Genomic DNA, 16,141 nt, shown 5'->3' with positions numbered 1-16,141 from the left:
ACCACTGTTTTTTCCTCCCTTTGTTAAAGCTCCCTGAACTATCAACTCTAACAGGTATGGCACTTGGAGGCCTGTCTGATCCGAGTCATTTGAGACTGGAGACATGTTGATCCGAGTCATTGGAGACTGGAGACATGTTGATCCGAGTCATTGGAGACTGGAGACATGTTGATCCGAGTCATTGGAGACTGGAGACATGTTGATCCGAGTCATTGGAGACTGGAGGCATGTTGATCCGAGTCATTGGAGACTGGAGACATGTTGATCCGAGTCATTGGAGACTGGAGACATGTTGATCCGAGTCATTGGAGACTGGAGACATGTTGATCCGAGTCATTGGAGACTGGAGACATGTTGATCCGAGTCATTGGAGACTGGAGACATGTTGATCCGAGTCATTGGAGACTGGAGACATGTTGATCCGAGTCATTGGAGACTGGAGACATGTTGATCCGAGTCATTGGAGACTGGATACATGTTGATCCGAGTCATTGGAGACTGGAGACATGTTGATCCGAGTCATTGGAGACTGGAGACATGTTGATCCGAGTCATTGGAGACTGGAGACATGTTGATCCGAGTCATTGGAGACTGGAGACATGTTGATCCGAGTCATTGGAGACTGGAGACATGTTGATCCGAGTCATTGGAGACTGGATACATGTTGATCCGAGTCATTGGAGACTGGAGACATGTTGATCCGAGTCATTGGAGACTGGACACATGTTGATCCGAGTCAATGCAAGTCTACGAGTCTGTGTTAAACCCTGAGAGCATGTGGTGGCTTTCCAGTCCAAACTTGAAAAACTTCCATCACTGTTTTTTTGCCACATTGAAAAAATGATGAAGATTTGACGGTAAAACCGAACTGTGATCTGGCACACTGATGGAAATCGATCTATTTTTTTCTTCATTTCCGAGATATAAACGGACTTCTGAATGAGGCATGACATTGTAGATCACTGTAAATTATCTTCTCTTCTACCAAACAGATTATTTTCCTTCCGTTCCTCCTTTTCTCCTCCGACTCTCTGTGGTTGTGAAATGCGCCTTTTTGCTGTGATAAAAAGCTGCAGAAATAGTGACTTTTTCTTTTGTACTCGTTCTGTCAATTATCTCTTTTCTTGACACCTGCCAACCGCTGCGGTGATGTGTCTCCTGTTTATTATCTGAATAATCCTTTGTAGGTAACAGGACAAAAAAACAACAACCATGTTGTTTCACACAGACCTCCTTCAAAGCAGAATTTCTTTTCCTCCAGCGAAGACATACGCTTTCTGGTACATGGTCGGGGAGGGGGGCTATAAATAATTGTGAGCGCTATACATTGGCTACACAAGGGCTGAGATCTAATTCAGAAGAATTTTGCTTTCTCAGAATATCATAAAAGAGGCAGATTATTTACCAATATTCCTTACCTTGTCATTACTTTCCAGTAGATGCAATAATCGGGCAGGCGGTGGGCCAAACATGACACCTTCAAAGGACACTTGACCCATTTCCACTCTTTTGCTCGGAGGAGGAACAGAAGTGTCTTCATCACTTATTGAGATTTGGGGATTTTCTAGCAAAACATAAATTCCAAAAAGGAAGACATCAGTCCTAATCTTCACAGGGTGGAGGAACGACGTGTCAAGTGCAAGTCAGAACATCAGCGATCAATATGGAAGAAATTGGAATTTAGATACTCTATACAAAAATTAGAAACAAATTAGAAAAAAACTAAATAAAAAAAATATATACCGTATATATATAATGTATTAGAGCTGTAGCTAAATGGACAACAGAGTAATAAGTGCCAAATATACCAGCTTTGACGAGTATACCATATAATGTAGATATAGAAGATAAGGTAATAAGAATTTTATGAAGATTTAGGCCTCTGCAAATGAAAAATATGTATGATAGTAATTCAAGATATGGATGTCACGGTTGTGTCAGAGGCTGCAGACAGTCAAACAGCATCTGGCTGCAGAAGGTCTCTGTGGTTGGCTTTGCAGATACCTTCTTAGTCCTTCTGACTCTTGACCCAGTGGCAATATACCCCTGGCTCTAATTGACACACCTGAACTTGGTGTTTATAGACTTCCTGCCTTCTTCTGGGAATCGCCAGTGATATTTCCATTTTACCCTGTTTAGGCTTGGAGGTATAGAAGTCGGCTATCTTCCTCTTTGGTGTTGCTGGAGGACATTTGTGTTACCTCTCTGAGTCTTCTCGAGATAAGTGTTCCCCTTGTTTGTCTGTCCTAGCTGTCTTTAGTTGTAGTGGGGATTGACTAGTGCCAGCCCCGTCCTTCCTTAAACAGAGCTTGTTGCCAGGGTCAGGGAGGGATTAGGTTCCTGCTCAGCGATAGGTGCAGAACCTATATACGTTTAGGGCAGAAGGATGACTTTTCATCTGCCTAGGGGTCCCACTTCCCCCCTTTCCTAGTGTTGGGCTCCCTTCCCCTCATCCCTTCGCGTTGCACTTAGTCTTTCCTACACTGTGTGTGACAATGGATGGATGAATAGATGGATGGATGAGGAGATGGACAGATATGTGGAATATTAGATACTATAGATGGATAGACAAATAGGATATTAGAAAGATGATAGTATATATAAAATATCAGACTGATAGAAAGGATATTAGCAAGATAGATAAAAGCTGGGATAGTAGATGGATAGATAGGATATTGGAAAAATAGATAATGAATGGGGTATTAGAAAGATGAAAGATCTTATAGATGAAATGATAAATAACAGGTGAAATATCAGATAGATGGATAGACAAGATGGAAAAGAAAATTGTATATAGAATATAGAATTTGCACAAATATCCATAAAAAAGTTGTTACACTGCAGAGTGAACTATAGCAACGTTTCTGGTAATGTACCCTTCATCAGGCTAAGAGCAGGGTATGTGATTAATATTCTTCTTGGTTAAAAACAAAAAAAAGCAAAATTCCACTTGTACCAGTATATGAAGGGATGGGTTCATTGGGCGGTCTAGGGATCCAGAAACAGAGTGGAAATTATATTATGTAGGTGCGTCAGACAATACACGGTTAAAATTTAGAAGAAACGTGCTGGAATGTTCTGGATCATGCAAGATAATAATTTCCATTTTCTCTTCATTTTTGGATGTTGGGAAAAGACTTTGCCGTTTGTAACACGTAATAATCTTATCAATGTAATAACAATTCCCCGGGGCAGTTAGCAGATTTACTACATGGGGGTAAGAGCTATGTGAAAAATGTAAAGATCTGTAATTATTTGATAAAGATATGGAATTTCTAGGGGAATTACTTCATGACGGCTGCTCCAAAGAATGTAAAAAATTAGCCTTATCGGAGGACTTTCACCACCAAGTACCAGAGTCCTATAGATCCGGGAATAGAAAAAAAACTGGAGATTCCCAAATATCAGGAGGTCTGTAATGGGGACGTTTAGGTTTGGACGCTTCATGCTACATTTAATTGTTATTAGTGTAGGGCTTTGTAGTAATTGATAGCACAGTCTTGGTTGTTACACCCAACTATGGCAATAAAGTCATCCAAATATGTTGATAAAATCATCAATCATGGGAATCCAAGGCCCCATGGATCAACACTGGCCGGGAGTGTGCCTCTACCCAAAACCACACCATTCAAGATCTCATGAAGCCCTCTGCCCAATCGGCTGATGACCATGTAGTTGTCCTATACCAGTCACAGAGCCCTCTCCATCTCCTACATGGACAGTCATGACCGGACCTGGAAGGGCGGGTGGCAAAGCACCGGCCACATTTGGTTTCTTGTAACAGCAAATCAGCACTAACGTCTGGATCATTTGGACCACCAAAGACTTGGTTATAAGACCAATGATGGGACTAGTAACTTTTTCATTACGCACCAATAACGATTTTACTAATGGCATTATTGATAGTAGACTGGAGTGGTGAGTGGTTTCAAGAGAATGTATGATCAGAAATTACGTTGAGGTTTAAAGGTTTTATATTATATATTTAAGACTTTTTATGTTTTTTTTTAACTTTGCATGTCATTATTTCAAAAAAAAAGTGCTGAAATCTTGCAATTTTCATAACAGACTGACCCTTCTTGTAGAGGTAGTATTTCAAGGATGGATAAAACCTATACCCAGATAACAGAAAATCCATCGTTCACTTAAGACGAGGTCACCTCCTCCCCCTCTCTGCGCAAGGACTTCTGTGCAGACTGATACCAAGGTACATGGTGGTCTATGGCGCCGAAAACGTTGGTAAAGTCAGTAGTAATATATGTTGTTAGAGACGTTAACACCAACGTCTTTGGTGGTCTAGAGTAGTAAACAACTTATCCTCTTCACCACCCTGGATCACTGGAAATAAAATGTGTTAACCTCTAGTAGTAATAGTATTACAGTAACATAATTCACAGTGCTTCGTAGACATCGTCATCCCTGTCCCCATTGGGGTTCACAATCTAAATTTCCTATCAGTGTGTCTTTGGAGTGTGGAAGGAAACTGGAGAACTTGGAGGAAACCCACGCAAACACGGGGAGAACATACAAACTCCATGCAAAGGTCGGTTTTAGTGATATTTTAACCAAGCATCCCAAAGTTGTAAATTAACCACTGAGCCACCCTTCAGTATGTTCCCTTGAAGTGCACTTAAGTTTAAGAAAAAATGAGAAAAAAAAGACTTAGGTTTCTTTGGGTAAAGGCTCAGTTTCAGGAGAACATGTTTTTAGCGCTGGCATATGCTCCTCTTTTCTGCTGTGAGCACCATTCCTGCGGCTCCACAATGCGCCATTCTCTGCAATGAATGTGTACGCAGGCTGTGCAGTATGCCAGCGCTATACCTGTTGGGACCTCATTGCCTTTACAACTTTAGACCACCTATTTAATCAGCTGCAATCCCCGTTGTTTTTAATGCCCGGCTAACTATTCTGCTAGTCAATGCTTCCATGGAGAAAACTTAATGGGCAATCAAAAGCACTTCTTATTGAAGGCTGGACCCAACAGCCTTCAGAACTTCCATCTTGATGTCTCAGAACACTGCGCACCCCACCCAAAAAAAAAAGATCTTTCCTACATATAAGTCACCAATATAACCTCTGTACTGTACAACTGTATATTGCTTCCAGATGGGTCAATTCTCCTTCATGGATCGGGTGGAGTGCCACAGCTCCTTAGTGAAGCTAGTATGCATCAGTTGGTCAAAATGCTGAGACAAGTACATTTTCTACATTTGGCCATCACCGGGAAAAAAAAAACTAGAGAACTGTAATTTCACAGTGTGGAAGCATCTCTTCAAAGTGTATGATCGTGAACTTTACAGCGTTTATAGCCAGGAAGAACCTTAAATTATACTATGGTGTTTCATTAGGTTAAAAATCCATCTTTCTCCATGAAAGGTCTTTATTTTCTAATTGCGATACATTAGATGAGAGTTAAGCATTTTACAGCTACAAGGACATTCCATCTCACCATTAGCTTTAGCTGAGGTAGCACTATTAATGCTCTGGGCAATGACTAGGAACCAAATTGCCTGCGGCATAATTGTAATTTCTTAATGCACTCAAAAGTCCAAGGAGATGTTACAATTTCCTTCTAGTTTGCGATAAAAGGACGAGAACATTATGGTCTGAGAGTTTTTTTTAATAATAGGGAATTTTTTAGCCAATTGAGGAAATAATCTGTTAATCTTGTCATTTGTCACCGCCTAGGTTACTTGATGACTCTACAGGTTTTGGATTAGGTAGAGCCATGTACATGAAGCCTGTAAGGTGGCACACGGAGTGACTACATCTGCACCGTATGGTGGCACCTTCCGTATGGCAGAGTATTTCTTTCTAAGGGCTTGTAATAAGAAGCCGTGATATTTCTGAAGAACTCTTGCAGGATGTGCCATTAATGAGGAAAGAGTGCCATCTGCTTGTCAGACAAAATCAAGTTGAACCAAATTGTGCTGGAAGATTTGAAAGGGAGCCACCTCGTGTGCTGGGCTGGATCAGGTGACCCACAGGAAGGCCTTCCCTGTTATAGAAGCCCTGTGCGTCAAACCACGAGGAGATTTGGCGTCACGGAAGAGAGCAGAGCAGATGTGCTCCAGAGACACCGCTGAGACCAGCGTGACAATCCTCAGCGGAAAGTCTGCACCACCCTGGTGCTGACCGCCACCTGGCAAGATCTGGATTCCTGCAGCAGACCTTAAAGTACCACCTATGCTGGTAAGCGCCAGGATCTGTGGCCTATGCTGGTCAAGCCTCTGAGGCCTGATGTTGCCTGTCAAGAACCAATGTCCAGTTCTCTCTGCCCTGAGCATAAGAGACTTCCACCGATGGTCAAGCCGAGAAAAGCTGTGATTGCGGAGGAACAGCGCGAGTGAACAGGGCAGTCACTTCTAGCCATCATCTACTTTACTGGGGACAGCTAGGACTAGGATTACAGGTTGGGAGAGGGCCAGTTGGTGCATGGGAGGCTCAATGGGCTTTTATAGACTACATCAAAAAGAGACTTGCGGCCTAGCAGGAAACCTGGGTGACCCCTGCTAGGACCAGAGCTTCAGGACGAACTTACGTGATCACTCCCGTAACTGGACTCACCACCTTTTGTGAAAAGAACATTAATGCTAAATAGTGAAAGACTTTCTTGGTTATTCTAAACTTATTGTTATTTGCATAGTTACTCACACTAATTGTTCAAAGGTACTGCAGTATATAAATAGAATTATATCAATCCCTGACGGTTTCCGCCTCGTGATCTCCGTTTGTTGCATCCAGACACCTGCATTACAGGCTCATGCACATGATCATTTAAATTGGATGAGTGCGATCCGTGGTTTTGACAGATAGCACTCGTACCCATGTAATTCTATGGGGCTGTGGACATGTCCGATATTTTCCTCGAACCGTGTTTTTAGGTAGTTAAAAAGTTTTTTGGGGGGGAATAAACCCTAATTAAACCAATAGAGTCCACCAACTATACTATGTAAAGGCACTTCATAGATGCAATTTAACACAATCTTTCTAATCCCATAAGGACAGAAATATCAAAGAGATCCTTTTTAAAAAAAATTCCAAAATTTATTGATATCAAGTTAAAAACATTTCACATATAGCTAGAGTGTGTCACAGAAAGGGACTTCACCAGAGTCCAACGGATATATTACAGCACTAATAGCCAGGTACATATAGTTGCTAGACAGTAGAATGGCATATATATCAATCCGTCAAAAAGAAACCCCACATAATGATGGTTTTGACAAAATCAGTGTTATCTAATAATGCTCTACTTCTCAAAACATAAATGCAAAAAAATCAATATTCCTGACTATATTTTCCCAATACATGGATAGGCATAATTTCCAGGTATTATCATATATTAAGACCCTTTATTGCACTATTAAATATCCGCGGCCAATTATAAAGCATATGGTAATGCTATTATACTAGAGGATTTTAAAATGTTAATTCTCTTAAACCTGCCGCGTTAGTTGCAAAGGAATGTTGCCAAGGTGGAGAGCATAGAGAACCCTAGGCGATAAATAGATGTGTATACGAACAAATAGAAGGAAAATTCCCCATGGCCGCCTATTCCTCCATTATAATCTCTCACATACCAGGCGACATTCCCCTGATTGCTAATGCCGTGATGCTATCAAGCTAAATCCTATAGCAATCCGAGATCTAACAAAGTGCAAAATGCAGACAAAGTGCAAATAATGCCAATAGTGCCAATACCTGTGGGGCCAATGTGCTGTGCTGCCCTGGATCCACACCGGTGTAAGTCTGGCTATTAGTGCTGTAATATAATGTTGGACTCTGGTGAAGTCCCTTTCTGTGACACACTCTAGCTATATGTGAAATGTTTTTAACTTGATATCAATAAATTTTGGAATTTTTTTAAAAAGGATCTCTTTGATATTTCTGTCCTTATGGGATTAGAAAGATTGTGTTAAGGGGAATAAACCCTGTTTAAAGGACTCTGATTCAGAAAATGAAACAAAAAAGACTCGCCCTGATCCCCCACAGGTCCTATTGCATTGCTTTTTCTAGTCCCTGCTGGTCTCTATTCCCCAGTGCTTGGCTGAGCTGGTGTTGAGACAGCATCAGGAATCGGAGAGATCAGCAGAAACCAGATAAGTATTGGAATGGGAGCGAAGAGGATCATTGAGGATATTATTTATTTCACTTTTTATAAAGCAGTGTTTTTTGAAAAACCCCCCATAAAAGAACATTCTCCAGTGTCATGCTTCAAGATTCCAACCCTTCATTCTGTGTTCTGTGGTTGGCGTCTCTTTCCACTGAGCCACAACTGATACCTTTCCTTTGGGTGCTTTATTTCTGATATCTTTGCTTCTGTTGGTTTTGGGTTTTTCATTTACTCTGTTTGTCTGTCCGATCAGCTTTCGGGTGCAGCTTTAAATAACTTCCCCTACTGGTGTCTCACACAGCCTTGTAAGGTGAGCACATCTTACTTGTTCTTCTTTCGTTAATATTAGGATAGCATCCTATTACGCTCTTGTATTTTATCTACTCTAGCAATCCTGGGATCAACTAAGGACATTCAGGGGAATCCGCCGTTGAGTGGGGGGCTTCATTGTGTTACTTTACGGTGCCAACCTTCGCGGTCAGGTAGGTACAGACTAGGGTCAGAGAAGGACTTTTCCCAGTCTGAGCAGGGACCTGTCAGTTGAGGTATTTATTTTCTTGCAGCAGAAAAAAGAAAAAAATATATACCAGCTCACCTGTCGGCATGTGTTGTGGGGAAGCACGGATAAAGTGTAGTCATCACGTGAGCAAGCAATCCAAAAAAAGAGAAAAAAATCCAGCTTCCAAAAACTTACAAATTTATTCAGGATAAAAGGCAAAGTCCAGTCCAATCCAATAAATTACATAGTGAAGAGTAGCAAGCTACGCGTTTCGAACAATGGTAGTAATTTATTGGATTGGACTGGACTTTGCCTTTTATCCTGAATAAATTTGTAAGTTTTTGGAAGCTGGATTTTTTTCTCTTTTTTTGGATTTATTTTCTTGGTTTGTAAGTTACCCATGTGAATGTGCTTTGGCAGTCATAACATCCTGTTTTGCATATGCTGCTCTTGTGAAGGGATACGTGTTGACAGGGTTGTTCACCCTTGGGTACATTTTTTTTTTTACTTTAATGAATGTATTTTGGGCGAAACATAATTTCTGCTATTTTGTTTTATTAAACATTTTGCACGGTTTTGTCTTTATTTTGCGCTCTTTGTTACTTGGTTGTTCAATGATTTTTGAAACCCAATTGCAAAAATAATGTTTATCCCCAAATATACGCATTTAAATAAAAATAATAATTGTCTCCAAATGTGAACATCTCCTTTAGGCTACTTTCACACATCAGTTTTTTTGCTGTCAGGCACAATCCGGCGAAATTTGGAAAAAAAAACGGATCTGGCAAAAGTTGCCGCCGGATCCGTTTTTTCTCATAGACTTGTATTAGCGTCGGATTGCAACGGATAGCCTCACGTTTCATCCATTTTTTGCCGGATCCGTCTAAAATTAGTTTTCCGGTGGCCGGAGAAAATGTACATGGGAACGTTTTTTTTGTCCGGCAAAAAAACGGCCAGCGATGGGTCCGGCGAAAAACATATGAAACGTGAGTTGAAATGATGGAATCTGGCAACAGAATCTGGTTCTTAACACAAATCCAGCATTTTCCATTCTGGGGTCTCTCTCTTATCCGTCGCAACAGTTTTTCACATTTTGCGCCGGATCTGTTTTTTCCAAAATTTGACAGATTGTGCCTGACGGCAAAAAACTGATGTGTGAAAGTAGCCTTAAAGACTGCAAACCACACATGGTCTGATTCTGCAGTTACGTGTTACTTCACTCCCTCTTGTTTGCATGCAGCCAAGAAGTCGTGTTCCTAGTGGAACAAAAGGGAGTGTCAAAGGGGCATTCGGGCACTGCTCACTTCTGCCTTGGTGGCGACAGATGGCAATGATGCTATGATCCCAAACACCTGAACCGCGGCAGGTATCATGCACATGTCCCATTTTAATGAACAGGATACTTGCCGATTGTGCACACATCTCAGGGTCGTAACTTCATTGCCAACTCTTGCCTCCAATGTGGAAGTGAGTGGTGTCCAGGGTTGCTAACTTGATTTTTTTTATTTTTTCTGGACAGCTCATCCAAAAATCACGGACAGACAATATTTTTTACTTATTAGAGAAGGAAAGAAAAACCAGGTCTCCTCCTGCGGCTTCAATCGATCCTGGAGTCCATGATCCGTGCTACTGCAGGCACTCAGTAACGTTCGAAACGCATTTGGTAATTATATCCATCCTCTTCCCCGTGTTCCCCAATGTTCCTGGCATGGACTACAGCTTCATATGCTACTAAATATGTACATGGATACTTAGATTTTTGTTAGCGATTTTGGAATAACTACCGTATAATTTTTTTTTGCGCCTTGGTGTCCTGTTAGCTGGATCTTTATCCTCTTTCTCCAACATTTTTTACTGACACATTAGAAAAGTGTACATCAAGATTTTAAGTGATCCATGTCTGCAGCTTATAATTCTGAAACAAAGACTTTACTTGCATTCACTATGAACTGGAAAATGATAATTACAAATAGATCTACATAGATCCATACATCTGTGACCTCGTCTCCCGGTACTTACCTACGCGCAACCTCCGATCCTCACAAGATCTCCTTCTCTACTCCCCTCTTATCTCCTCTTCCCACAATCGCATACAAGATTTCTCTCGCGCATCACCCCTACTCTGGAACTCTCTACCACAACACATCAGACTCTTGCCTACCATCGAAACCTTCAAAAAGACCCTGAAGACCCACCTCTTCCGGCAAGCATACAACCTGCAGTCACTTACGTGACTGCAGACTTGTGAATCCTTACAGCATGCGGCACAGGATTCTCCGATGCTGGCATCAGGAACAGGCGGTCATGTAAGACTTGTATACTTATAGCCACATTCCAACTAGACATGTCTGGCCTCGCTCAATTCACTTACATTGAGCGAGGCCGCACACATCTAGTCGTCATGTGTCCTCATGTAACCAAATCACACACTTGAGGTCAAGCACCCACCGCTCTTGGCACTGGAGAATTCTGACAGCGCAAACACTGCACACTGTGAGGATTCACAGGTCTGCAGTTGTATAGAGTGACTGAAGACTTGTGCCCCAAACCTGGACAACCCCTTCTTTAAAAAAAAATATGGACACATCATTATGGATAGGGGGGGAAAATGCCTTATTTTTTGAGAATGCTCAGGAATTTCTTGACGGTTGGCAAGCCATATAGCACCATAACACTTTATTAATGAGATCAAGAGAAAACAACTGCCTTCATCATCTGCTTGTGCAAGGAATCGTCTAAAAGCGAGTAGATGTCAGTATTGATAAGACGTCATTTTTAATGGTAAACCCAAAAAACAGATCTCTCACAGGTCAAATACTCAGCCTTACCCAAGTGAAGACACATTACCCAGTTCGACCAGAGAAATACTCTGATACTTTTGATGTCATTTCATTTGAATGGAAATTAGCGCATCATTAACTGTGTTATGCCAGAGAAGACAATGTCACAAAAGTACCCTAATTGGCCTATTATTTTTTAATGACTAAGTAATTTGGTGGCTCTTGATATCTATGTGGAGCTCTTTATTCAATTAGATGAAATTACATAGTATTTTATTGTCATTTTCTATGTAACCTATCCTAGAAGTCAAAAAAAGATCATCTAATGTGACATTGTAAACTGTCGTGAAAGTGTCTACTGAGAAGGTTTAAACTTCGTCTTCGGAAAAGGTGAAGAAAATCTCACTACAAATTAAAGATCTTTTGAATTAATTGCTTGGTAATCAAATATCTGTAAGTTGTGATTGTTCAAGTTTTTACTCATTTGAAATGAGAATGAATGCTAGTGACAAATCATATGAAGATATACTGAGCACTCGGACTTCTCTCAGATTTGTAAGAACGAAATAATCGCTGCTACCATTCAAGCAGTGGTTGCCCCCTGTTTCCCAGTAGGACCCCTACTGACAGATCCTGTGGTTTTGGAGACTTTTTTTCCAACAGCTGCCACAGAGAGAAAGAAGGAATGAACATGTTGGACTTCACATGGGAAATTAAGCAGCCTTAGTTCTTCTCTGAAACTTGGTCAGATTAAAACTTAAATTATGTAATTTTTTAAAAACTATTGTAAATGTCGCTGTTCTCCTGAATCCAGCGCTGCTTTTCTTTTTCTCCTGCGCCTCTCCATTACGGAGATATTGTCCTTTTTTCTCTGCATGTAAATCGTTTATTTTTAATCAATAGAGTGTGGTCTCCCAAAGAGAAGAGTTGAGCACCACGCCCACTTTATTAAAAAAAATCTAAATTATCGTATCATATCTCAGGAATGGAGAGGCGCAGGAACAAAAGAAAAACATTGCTGGATTCAGGAGAACAGCGGCGTTTACAACACATAAAAATGTCCATATTTATGGAAAGTGATTTTAAAACCTAACCTATGCTAAAACCCAGAAATGATATAATGCTGAAGACATAATCCTATTCTTCACCATCAGATTGTCACGTTAGGTACGGGTGGACATAAAAGACTTTATTTTGAACTGTCTTACTGATTACCAGGTTCCAACATGGCTTGGTTCATTAAATGTTTACATGCGTTTTCCAGAGAGGGAATAATTTTTTGGTTTTCCCCTTACTCGATAGTTTGAGAAATTTCAATACACTTGCGAAAGAAGAAAATAACAAGTATCTCTTGATCTTCCAGCATAGGCCGTGGGCGATCTCTGCACTCTTTTTATAATTTAGGAGACAAGCAAAGGCTAACTAGACCATAAGATGTGAAAACAAAGAACATATGTGGAACATGAAGAAACAAATGCACATAGGTGCCAATTACATTTTTTAGCACTTTTGTTGCCAAAAAAAGTAAGATAAAATTGAAAAATAAATAACAATAAAAAAGATACAGGTAATATATGTGTGTAGCTGAGATATACGGTAATATGATTATATTAAAGGAGTTGTCTGGCTTTACGGTACAGGTCTGCAGTTACTTTATGTGACGGCAGACTTGTCAATACTCACAGTGCTCACTGTCAGGATTCTCCAGTGCCGGCTCCAGGAGCAGCGGGTGCGTGACCGCAAGTATGTGATTTGTATACATGCGGTCACGTGCCGACTAGATGTTTGCAGCCTTGCTCAATGCAAGTGTATCACAATGTGATCGGAAGTATGCAAATCACATACTTGATGACCGCCCGCTTCCGGCACCAACACTTTGGGATCCTGACACTGTGAAGATTCCAAGTCTGCAGTCCTGTCAGTAGTGACTCTATGTGACTGCAGACTTCTAAATCCTCACATCATGCGCACTGCACGCTGTGGGGATTCTCTGGTGTCGGCCGCGAAAGTGGGCACACTTCCGGCCACATGACAACTAGACGTGCATGGCCTCGCCGAGCTAGTTCTGAAGCCGTTAGCAGCACAGCTCAGAAGACGGAGTATACCAATCCGAACATGGTGCGTGCTTCATTGATGTGCGAGACTGGTCTAAAGCTGATATACTGCATGAAAAATATAAATAATGGTACGGAAGAGTAAAAACTATTAATTTTGTTTATGTGGTTCTGTCATCTCGGCTCAGTCGGACTCAGTATGTGGCAACTGGAAGATTATTACTTTTACATTTCATGATGTAAAGAAGAGCAGATACTCTGTGAACAAAGTATAATTGACAGCTCTGGCCGAGAAGTTTCATCGGAGTGTCACCATTTTAATGAGGTCGCTGAGTAATAAGGTTGAACTAGTAAAGCAAAGTCTCCATATGAAAATAAAGGAAAAGAAGAGTGAGAGGGCTGTACATGTATGACATGCAAATAAGTTTCTGTATCAGATAGTCTGTAGCTGTAGGAAGTCTTAATCTAAATCAATAGTAGAAGACACGTAGAGGTTGTGCACTTGGTAGGCTAGGAAGACTTTCGGGAGATCAATTTGCACAAATATTGCCCGCGACGTGAATAGTGCTGATGCAAACTTTCCTACAGGAGGCAGAAACAAACACCAGAGCATGGGAGGACATGTTATTGGTGCAACCTGTGTGGTCAAGATGTAAAGGGGGCTACTAAAACCTCCAAAGCAAGTGCAGTTGTGCATTACAATTAGCTATTTGGCTGCAAAGGGCCCTATACTGTTCCTGCACAGGGGCCCTCTTCTGTCTGTGTCCGCCAGTGCACCAGAGGCAAGTGCAAGGGCTGGGGCAGGAGCTGAAGACCCTACTCACAGTGCCGCCCCTATGCACCTAAAGCTTGTAACACCAAAACTTCAAATGCTCATCAAAGAACAACCACCTTGTGGATTTCTTCACCAAAGGTATCCTTTTAATCTGTATAACAGCGCCATTATTTCCATGTCTTAACTTCAACTTGAAAAATTGAACAATCCTATCCTATCATGTTTGAGCATGCTCCAATATTTATTAATCCTTCTTTTAAAACCGTTTTAGGATGTCACTCATATGTGGATATGGACATCGTCCGATTATTTGTACTATTCGGTTTTTGGCCAGAGTTTTATAGAGCGAACGCTCCTGTATATGGAAAACTTGGGCGAGATGGCTGCCAGCCAAATGATTGGCCAAACCGTATGGCAGACAGCTATCTAAAGTGTACAGGGGGGCATTATTTCACAGACTAAGTGTCCATATGAACTGGGCAGTAGGGGGAAAATATATGTCAATTATTTGTAATGTTTGGTTTTTGGCCAAAGTTCTGTAGAGCGAATGCTCCTGTGTACAGGAAAGTTGGATGAGATGGCTGCCGGACAAATGTTGGCCAAGCCTTAGGCCACACAGCTATCTAAAGTGTACAGGCGGTCTTTAATTCACCAACCAAGTGCCCATATGAGCGGGGCAGTAGGGGGAAAGTAGATGTCAATTATTTGTACTATTTGGTTTTTGGCAAAAGTTCTGTAGAGCGAACGCTCCTGTGTATGAGAAAGTTGGTCGAGATGGCTGCCGGCCAAATGATTTTCCAATTCGTATGGCAGACAGCTATCTAAAGTGTACAGGGGGGCTTCACTTCATAGACCAAGTGTCCATATGTACGGGGACGTAGGAGGAAAATAGATGTCAATTAATAGAACATTTGGCCAACGGTTCTTGAAAGTTTATTGGCACCTTTTGCTTTCATGGACCAGTCACTGTAAATTCCAACAGCGAGATGTACCTATCTGTTAGTTATCAGTTTCCCAGAATTACCTGGAAATCCGTTGAGTAGGAATGAGTTTATCCACCATTGGGACATAAGTATGGGATTTTGTTTTTGACTGCAAGCCTCTCTTACAATCCCTACTGAGAAAGTTTACAAACTAAACCAGCAGCCATCTGTAGATCGTTCTGCCTACTGTACAATAGCTTGTTCTAGTTCTTTCAAGAAAAAAAGAACCTTTTTAGCGTGCACAAATGGACACTAATTTGAACACGCAAGTATGAAAACCCCTGGCATTACGGCTGATAACAATATCTAGCCATTCATACAGACGGCAGCGGGAGAAAGACATCATTGATAAGTAGCACTCGTGAATTAGAATTATACTACAAGAGAGAAGATTGGGTTATATTATTCGGAACAATGAATCAGCGGCTCAATTGTTTCCTTGTGCCGCTCAAACAAAGCAGCCGCCAATAATTACAATCTACAATGTCCAGACGCATCAGTAACAACACTTCAACAGGAAAGCATATGTTGGATGCCATAGTCCTCTTGAAATTGAGTCCCATAGGGTGAAACAACGGATTCCAATTAAAACAATGTACAGCAATTACCCATGTCCATTTCAGTCACAGTCTGTAATTTGAATGCTAGACACAAGGCTTTGTGCTTTCTCCATCAGTCGCATAAATATATATATATATATATATATATATATATATATACATATACACACATGTATATATATATAAATATATATATATATCTGTGGTTTGACTTGTCAATTGCTTAGATGCAATATGAAGAAAAGTTTTCAAGGTTGATATTCGCACACTTCTGCTAAGATTTCATAGTCATTTATTTAACAATTATTTATCCTGTTCTACGATCTTATAGGTCCAGGTCCAAGGTACAATAGATCAGGTATTCAGATATTCCA

The 16,141-nt window shown here is 41.0% G+C and overlaps 1 protein-coding gene across 1 annotated transcript in view; it reads right to left on the bottom strand.

Annotated features, from left to right (window-relative positions):
- The window catches only part of MORN1 (MORN repeat containing 1), a 346,148-nt gene that overhangs the window by 167,429 nt on the left and 162,578 nt on the right, over nt 1-16,141 (bottom strand). Inside the window, exon 11 of the mRNA XM_069741579.1 lies at nt 1,419-1,564. Within this exon, the coding sequence (XP_069597680.1) occupies nt 1,419-1,564 (146 nt within the window). The remainder of the gene's footprint in view (nt 1-1,418; nt 1,565-16,141) is intronic.

Source organism: Ranitomeya imitator, chromosome 10 (genome assembly GCF_032444005.1).
Source record: "Ranitomeya imitator isolate aRanImi1 chromosome 10, aRanImi1.pri, whole genome shotgun sequence".
Taxonomy (NCBI): domain Eukaryota; kingdom Metazoa; phylum Chordata; class Amphibia; order Anura; family Dendrobatidae; genus Ranitomeya; species Ranitomeya imitator.
This window is presented reverse-complemented; position numbering and strand designations above follow the sequence as displayed.